The following is a 9,210-nucleotide window of genomic DNA, read 5'->3' as shown; positions in this document are numbered from 1 at the left end:
ACGTCAATTCCTCATCTCAGCAGCGGTCAAGAGCACAGTGGATATCAAAGGATTGGTAGAAGGATTAAGGATCATTTGTATTTAATGTATCCCTTTTCCATGTAAATTACCATTTTCAACTTTGTAAAAATCTATGGAGTCTTGTCATTTACAGACTACCATCCCATTAAATAAAGTTGAGCTTTTGTCCAATTGTTTCTACTCTTATTTACTTAAGCCAATAGTTTAAATTTTATTATGATTATTTTGGAAATTTAATTTTTTTAATCAAAATCATCTTTTTCTTAAAACATATAAAAATAAGAAAAATAATTCAAAGCAAATTAAAAGGAAGTATCAACAGCACTTCAAAAAGAAGCAAGTCTTTAAGTGCTAAACATCAGAGGTTCCCCAAGCAGTTAACCCTTCGGGTATCCTTAGTTGTTTGTGTTGATCTGGTTCTGCTGCGAAATGTTTGTTCCTTAGCGGAGTTCCGATGCTTTTCCCCAGCTAAGTTGGTTGATTCAATACTTTGCGGCGTGTTATTTCCCCGACAGTATTTCTGTATTCCCTAATGGAGTTCACGTTTCCCCAACAGGGTCGATGCTTCAGCAGAGTAAGATGTTTTCCCCAGTAGATCGCATTGGTTTCCCCACCAGTCGCCATCTGACTCGCTCCTAGTCATAGTTTCCTCCTGGTTTCTGAGCAGCTGTTTTGTGTTTATATTCTGTATGGTTGTCTCCCATTTGATATGGCGTTGACCTAAAATTCCCTGCAGACTCGATAATTTCGCCTCTCCTCGGTAGATCTCCTCCCTCGGCTAGATTTGAGCCTTTGGTTTGTGATTTCTCTGTTCTCCAGCAGTTGTCTCCCTCTTTTTGTGGATTGACCGGGGATTGTACCGATGATTCAAATTCTTTGCGACACCTTTGTATCCTTCATGATCATTTTGTCAGCATAATCATCATATATACATATGCATATACAATTATATAATTTCATAATTTGCATATTGGCACCATCATATTTGACTGATTTGTTGATTAGAGATTCTTCCTCAATTGTAGAGTGTCATCCCCTTAGGCAAAAAGACTTTGACCTTTCTCCTTCTCCCCACTAAGTTGTTTCCTCGTGGATGATTATTACTTCAGTTTCTGATCGCTCTATTCGCAAGTTCACGAATCGTGTCAGAGTAATATAAAAGAATATTGATCCCACAGAGACCAAATCGTCAATCTATCGATTACTATTGTTACGATGTTTATCTAAGGTGGTACAAAAGAGATATCGATGTCCCAAAATAACAGTAAGTAGAGGAAATAATAACTACAGTGCAGATAAAGACAGGTTTGAATGTATTTCACGTCAGTTAAGCGACGTTTCGATTGTCTAAATAGAACCACTTATGGGGCAATATTTTCTACTCTTGAAAAGAATCCATCCATTTAACAGGAACTGTCGCTTTCGCGTATTCAGAACCGAGTTTACCCTTAAATTAAGGCCTTTCATTATCACTTATAAAAGGTGCGCATAACGCTAAAGTAGTAAACTTATTTTTAAGAAATAAGACGCGTAAACTTAGTTGAAAAGTGATTTTGATTTGGAAAGTTTACCCAAGGAGTTTCCTGATTTTAAATCTATCAACGCGTTCGAAAACAGTTTCAAAAATCATTTTTCCTTAAAGTGATAAAAATTCCTAGTTAACTAAGTCAGGGTGCTTTCGCACTCCTTGAGTAGTTAAAACTAACCAAGTTTGTTTCAGAAAACTCGAATTAAAAATCAAAACAACCTTTAAAGCATTTCTACAAATTCAATATGTGAAACATCTCTTTAATCGCGATCCTTACATTCTAACCTTTGAAAGATTTAGCCAGACATGGTAATACAAACAAACACAATGATATTGATCATGATGAAAGTTGTTTTAGAATGTAAGGCGTAAAGAACAAGTAAATCGTGTAAAATAATAAAAACGAGCAATAAAGATAATGGCGAGAAATTTAAATAAAGTAAAGACAATGACAGGAATTAAATAAAGTAAAGCATGGTAAGAGATTAAATAAAGTAAAGCATGGCAAGAAATTAAATAAAGTAAAGCATGACAAGTAAAATAGATAAAAGCGATTAAATTAGAACCTGCTCCAAACGGAGGCTTTAAATCTGGTACAAGGAAAATAAACTTTTGACTTTGAAGATAAAGACGACAGCAAAATCAAAGTGCTCCAACTCAATTACACTACGGTGCGATAACCCCTCGATGTGACGGATTACCGCTTTTACATATGATAATATAGTCTTAGTGTTGTAAACTAAGTTGGATGATTTGGAAATGAACTAGAACGACCTATTTATAGAGGAATTCAGCAGCTTGTAATGACCATGATGCCCTTCAACTTCTCCTTAGTGGGAACGTGAAATGCAAAGGTGGCGCCCGCCACCCCTTCATGGCGCCCGCCATGTGTGCGAATGGGAAAGTTCATGGGATCGTGGCGGTTACCTCATGGTTAAGGGCTGATGTGTCATGGCTTCTCCTATAGCGTCCGCCATGCATAACGCCATGTGTACAATATTTGCCAAAAAACCCTAATTTTTGGTCTTTTTGCTTCGTTTCTTCTAAAAAGGTCCCGAAAGAGCTAAATATCTGAAAACAACATAAAAGAGAGCATAACACAAGCAAAATGGTAATAAATACCTAATAAACATGTGAAATCCGAAGTGTGATCAAATTCTCCCACACTTAAACCTTTGCTTGTCCTCAAGCAAAACTCTTTATAGCTCATGCAAGAAAAACAGTATCAACCAAAGTTAATTCAAGGCAAAAAGGCTTATAAGTTCATTCAAGGAATGTATCGATAGGTACTAACGAATTGAACTAAGGATATTGTAGTGACACTTCTCACAAATGTGGTCATAGGCTTCGTTCCTATACAAATCAATCCACATCACCCCATCATACCTAGGCCTTTTTTTCATCTTCTTCAAGTCCTTTTCATTCAGGTGCAATCACATTAAGCCTGTTATTCGTACATACTCGTAGTAAGGTGACCGGTTAGTGATTATGATCTTAAGCATGGGGCTCTGGTACATAAGTTGGTGTAACCCCTTTATTTAACCCAATTTGTAGTTGTGGGGGATTGGATCGTAATCCACCCTACCAAGTTCAGCACTAGATACCTATGAACCAACCAATAGTAGGCATATCATTATATATATTTTTTTATTTTTCTTCTGCATGTTTCACAAATATCTTTATTTTGCTGGGTTAAATGACCGTGTGAGAGTCACCTAGCCCGGATTTTCATACAACTAGAGAACAAAGCAGGAACTTTTGTGATCATTCACTTATTTTCATAGGTCCCCTACGTAGAGCATGCTTAAGTCGGAGATGACTGCAAGGATAAACTACTTAAGGACTTATTTGGAACAAAAATTAGAGCCACAACATATGGCGTATCGGGATCGACTCTTATAATCATGAAGCCTATGGTATTAAAACAATATCGATATTTAGAAAAAGTTTTCCCAAGTGTTTTACATCCCGTCATAAACCTGTCTTATAGCCTGAATATTCAAGATGCACTGTTGTCTTTGCTCACAACTTTTTTTTTGGTAAGGTTAAAGAAATGGGAGAAATACGGATACACTACACAGATGACTCGTCAAACACATGTTATTTTATTGAAAAGAAAAGGCAAACAACTAAAACGCATAAAACATACTAAAAATAAAGGAAAACGATAAAAAGCGATAAAAATCTCCTCCCACACTTAAACCTAACATTGTCCTCAATGTTTCGATATGAGATAGGGTAAGAGTAACCTGGAAGAGAGAGAGAGAACTATGGGTGATCACCGATACCGTCACCGCCCTGGTCAGGATGCTTGGGTCGACGATGCCTGCTACGAGTATTAAGTCCTTCCTGTAGCTGCCTAGAGCGACCTGAGAGAGACCCTTGGTTGGCCTCGATAAGTGCGAAATGACGCTCAGTAGCCTGTCGCTGGCGATGTTGCGCATTAGTGATTGCAAGTAAGGACTCAGTGATAGTCCGATGTGCTTGCTCATTACGCTGTTGGGAGGCTACCATAAAAATCATATTATCTGTCAATTGTTGGTTTATGGTATTCAGAAGGGTGTCACGCCTTTCCTTTCGAGCCAGGTGCTCGCGCCACATCTCCTCAGTGATGTAAAAACCGGGAGCGGTACTTGCAAAATGGTCAGAAAAAGAAGGTGCATTGTGTGCAGGTGATGCAGTAGGAATATCATGAGCAGGTGACTGGTCGCGCCGGTCATACTCGTCATCGGTCCCTTACCCATCGTCCATAGGAACATTAGGTGGCAAAGGACCGGTAAAAGGTGGAGCATCGAGATGATACGTCCAGTTCCTTGCATGTCGCACGTCTGTACACTGAGAGCAAGGTAAAACAACACTGGGTATAGCTACACCATGGATCATGAGGTTATAACCACCTGCTCGCCGCACCTTGCATAATTTCATATCCTTAAAAAAATTTAAGTTAATGGTGCGGTGAGGGAGTGGTTCTAAGGTGGCTAACTCAACATTAAGATTTAATGCTCTAACAATAGAAATAATTAAACCACCAAAAGAAATGGTTCCTCCCTTTTTAAGAATGGCGGACATATGTGCAAGCATAAAAGGAACAGGATTGATCCTTCGATTAGTGAGGCAACCCTGTAAAAATAGCAACTCGCGAGCATTTACTTTATTAGAATTCTCCTGACCGAAAATAGTACATGCCAAAAGATATCAAAAAATACGGATGGCTAGGTTATGAATATTGGAAGCTAAAATTCCTTCAAAGGAAGTGACAACCACATTTGATAATTTATTCCAAAAAGTAAATGCTTCGAGTGCCCATTCAGCATCTAAGGGTGTCTCACAAATGGCACCCTCTCCATAAGGCATTCCTAACAAACTTTCTAAAGCATCGGTAGTGTACTCATATTCATTATTAAACATCCTAACACTACGCCAAATAAGGGAAAAGAGGGCGCTTTTTTTGGCCTATAACAGCGCTTTAAAGCGCCCTCTAATCTGGCGCTGGCATAGGTAAAGACAGCGCTTTTTTTCCTGGTGAAAACGCTCTCTAAAGTGGCTCTTTAAGCCCTTTAAGGGCCACTTTAGAGGGCGCTTTTTAAAGAAAGCGCCCTCTAAAGTGGAAACTTTTAAGGGTTTAGAGGGCGCTTTTACTGGAAAGCGCCCTCTAAAGTGGAAACTTTTAAGGGTTTAGAGGGCGCTTTTACTGGAAAGCGCCCTCTAAAGTGGAAATTTAAAGGGTTTAGAGGGCGCTTATTTTGGAAAGCGCCCTCTAAAGTGGGTGGTTATTTAATTTTTTTTTTTTAAAAAGCGCTATATTTATTTATTTATTTTAGACAACCTGTATATTGAAGCAGTACACCTAAAACTGTATAATTTGAAGCCCTTTTTCACACATTGCATTCAACAAGCCTTATATACAACAATCCATACATATACAACAATCCACTGATATATAATCGTTTAACTTCTAAAGATTCTAAATATACAACCAATTCATAACTTAAAAAGAAATAAAACTAAGTAGCAAAAGCATCTCTGAGATGTATGTTTTTTTTTGCTAGCCGCAGTCTTCTTAGCAACAACCTCTTTTTGTTCAATATCAATAGCATGAACCTAAAATATCATAAAATTAGTTAGGTGAAGTATAAGATCAAGAATTAACATTTTCTATGCATAAATATCATATAATTGTGTTTATACCTTTTTTTTTGATGCAACTGACTCGATTTGCTGTAATAAAAGCCATTTTACCTGTAATAAAGAAAATAATTAAAATCATTTGACTTGTACCTTTTTCACTAAGTTCTCTTTCTTTTCTTGGTTGGAATATGTTCTACATGTCTCTTAACAACACGGACGGTTGGATTGATCCAAATACCCTTATTATGATCATTTCTAATATATGAATCATTTGATATAATATTCCTTCAGACAAACTTATAAATATACATCCTGCAGTAATTTCATAGCAAGGAGAAATATATATAACGAGATAACAACTATGGCAACAACCATAGTGACTCATTCTTATTGTCAGCAGCAGCAGTAAGAACAAATCATATACATAAGTTTATTGAATGAAATCTCCCTAAGAGATGTTGTATTTCTGTGTCTGGTTATTTACCGCAAAGGCGATAACATAGTTCTTCAGCCTGCTCGTCAGGGTTACGGTTTGACAGAGAAAAAATGCCACTTCTTCCATTGTTCAAACATGTCACGTTAAGTTTGTTTCCGATCTGGTAATCCTGCAGCATTACATCACAAAAATGTTAGCATCAGTAACATTTCAAGTTTCATTGTTGAACTTTTCAAGCATTAAATCATCATAAGAAAATTTGTTTGGCAAATAAATTAACCATATATGCAGAATCGAAACTGGTTCTTTTAATATGTGTCAACAGAACTAAAGATTAGTTATATCAGTTGTAATCACTTTTATGTCGGTGCTTCATAGAAGCTGCATAGATCAAGCAAATACATAAGGAAGTAGCATAGCAGCATCACTCACCTCACAAGAAATGTAGCCTGGTTTACAGCTCGGAGGGGCACAGGTTATATAATGGCACCAAGAGCAGTAATCATTCAAGTCCACCCCTTTAAAGAACAAGACGCCGCCGCCGACCAATCTATAAACAACCACTTTCACATTGAGACACTAGTACATAACAATGTAATTCACCTAACAGCAACAACAACAAAAAAAGGAGAGAGACACTACCCAACACTAAGTAGCACAAAAGAGATAATCTGAAGCGCATATTGATAAGATTCTTGCTTCTGGGAAGTATTAGACTTGTTTAGATTAAGCCAATGATGCTGACGGCGAGTCAAAATGACAAATCCAAGAAGAAATCCTGATGTAAACCCTCCAATGTTACTAAAATTACTTCCAAATGGAAAAGTTCCAAGAGCTAAGTCCAAAACAATGATCACAACAAGAATCAACATCTCATCAAACTGCAAAACAATAACAAAAATATATCTATTAGACACCATCATTGAGCTTAATAACTTATAAACCTATTTATTTACCTTATGAGTATGCATTTTCCAATTTGTTAAAAGCTCTGATAGCATCACTCCTAGTAAGCCGAATATTGCACCAGATGCACCAACGTAGATGATTGAATGGAGGAATAAAACACACAGCAAATTTCCTCCCAAACCCGATATCACATACACCAATCCAATTCGAACTAAAAAAAGCAAGTAAAACAGTTATCATATTCAAAATTGGCACATAGAAGAAACCAGACGCCAATAACCAGAACCTTACCAAAACCAAATTTCTTCTCAAGAGGAATTTGAAGATTAGAAAATGAACAATAGTGAACGTCAGAAGAGAAACCAAGTAATATGAAGATTAGAAAAATACCTATGGTGTCAAAATCGAACAGCTAACAACGAATTAATAGAAGGAGGAAACGTCGTAGATCTAACAGAGGTGGAAGGAGAACGCCTTAGAAGTAGCGAAAATCATAGCAGTGAGAACCCTAATGTGAAAAAGAACGAAAATAATAGAGAGTGAAATAACAAAACGCGCAGTATGTTATAATTTTAATGTTTACTAAAGGGGACCTTAGAGGGCGCTTGTGGAAAAAAAGTGCCCTCTAAAGGGGGCCTAAGAGGGCGCTTATGAAAGCGCTCTCTAAGGCTTTCCAAAAGCGCTTTATAAACTGGAAATGCACATGGACTTATAGAGCGCTTTTTTAAAAGCGCCCTCTAAGGGTAACCTTAGAGGGCGCTTTCTAAAAAGCGCCCTGTATTGTTGTCCCTCTATCTCCTCCTTATTTTTTCGCTTCACCTTAGAGGGCGCTTTATTATAAAAGCGCCCTCTAAAGTGCGCTGTCTATTCCAGTTGTTCGCTCCTTATTTTTCCGCTTCACTTTAGAGTGCGCTTTTGTAATAAAGCGCCCTCTAAGGTGCGCTGTCTATTCCAGTTTTTGGCGTAGTGTAAAACATACGGTACCAACCGTGCTAGCAGTGCCAGGATAAACAGTGTAAATTAGGGAACTCAAAAATTCCCTAGTCAGCCTATCATAGGTGGGTGCTTTATTAGCAAAAATATCATGTAATCCTAAAGTATCAAGCATATGAAAAACACTATGGTATGTCCCTAAAGTATACAAATAATCTTCGTCGACATACCTGGTAGCGAGAATTTCCCGTGATTGCAATTTTTGTAAAATTTTGTTTTGTCGCTCTCCGGGTTTTCCTCCGCGAAGAATGATGTTGTTGAAATCCATTTCGGCCATTGATGGTGAGTGAAGAGAGAAATGGGTGTTTATGGAAAGGAAGTGAAAATGGAGTTTTAGTGGGTTTTTGGTGGAGAAATGGATGAGTGAAGTTTGGAAATGGTAATGGTTTGGAGTTAAAATGAGGAAGTTGGGATTTTTCGTGGACCTCGATGGAGTTGGGAGGAAGAGAAAATGGGTTTTTAGAGGTTGAAGAAGGTGAAAATGGTGAAATTACGGATTCTGTCCCGTTAAATGTTCAGACCTCATGGCGCCCGCCATGGCTTTGGAATTGGTTGGGCCGGATTTGTTTATTGCTTCTTGGGCCACAACTTTTTATCTTCATTTGTGCAAGAAGGGGCTGCACATAGGTTTCTATGGTATGTTATTTTTTGATTAAGCTTGACAAAATAAAATAAATAGTAAAGTGAGATAAAATAAAATAAAAACATAAAATAATAATAATAATATATATATATATATATATATATATATATATATATATATATATATATGTGTGTGTGTGTGTGTGTGTGTGTGTGTGTGTGTGTGTGTGTGTGTGTGTGTGTGTGTGTGTGTGTGTGTGTGTGTGTGTGTGTGTGTGTGTGTGTGTGTGCGTGTGTGTGTGTGAAGAGTTAGTAATAAGTCACGGGTTGAGAGATCCTAGGAAAGAAAAAGCAAGCATAAAGTCAAAAGGAACAATAAAAACAAGCATAAATAATAAACAATGGGAAATAGGTAAATCAAACGGCATCTCTCGGTCGGTGATAGATCAATGCTCGGGGAATAATGGAGTCTCCTCGACTTCGTATCCTCGGAGCTCTGCGATCTGGTGTCAAAGGCCGGCGATCTCATTGTTCAGTATATCGGCTTCAGTGGCATGTGTGGCATTTAACACTTCGACCTACAAAGCAACGTCAGCGAGCTCCTGGCAGAGCT

The 9,210-nt window shown here is 37.7% G+C and overlaps 1 protein-coding gene across 1 annotated transcript; it reads right to left on the bottom strand.

Annotated features, from left to right (window-relative positions):
* Positions 1-6,058: 6,058 nt before the first annotated feature.
* LOC127138787 (RHOMBOID-like protein 1) lies at positions 6,059-7,339 on the bottom strand. The gene is made up of 5 exons (XM_051065311.1): positions 7,314-7,339; positions 7,070-7,233; positions 6,756-6,994; positions 6,546-6,663; positions 6,059-6,282 (listed from the first exon to the last, which is right to left on the bottom strand). The coding sequence occupies exons 2-5, from the start codon at positions 7,112-7,114 to the stop codon at positions 6,154-6,156; spliced, it is 531 nt and encodes a 176-aa protein (XP_050921268.1). The 5' UTR covers positions 7,115-7,233; positions 7,314-7,339; the 3' UTR covers positions 6,059-6,153.
* Positions 7,340-9,210: the final 1,871 nt, after the last annotated feature.

Source organism: Lathyrus oleraceus, chromosome 4, assembly GCF_024323335.1.
Source record: "Lathyrus oleraceus cultivar Zhongwan6 chromosome 4, CAAS_Psat_ZW6_1.0, whole genome shotgun sequence".
Taxonomy (NCBI): Eukaryota; Viridiplantae; Streptophyta; class Magnoliopsida; order Fabales; family Fabaceae; genus Lathyrus; species Lathyrus oleraceus.
This window is presented reverse-complemented; position numbering and strand designations above follow the sequence as displayed.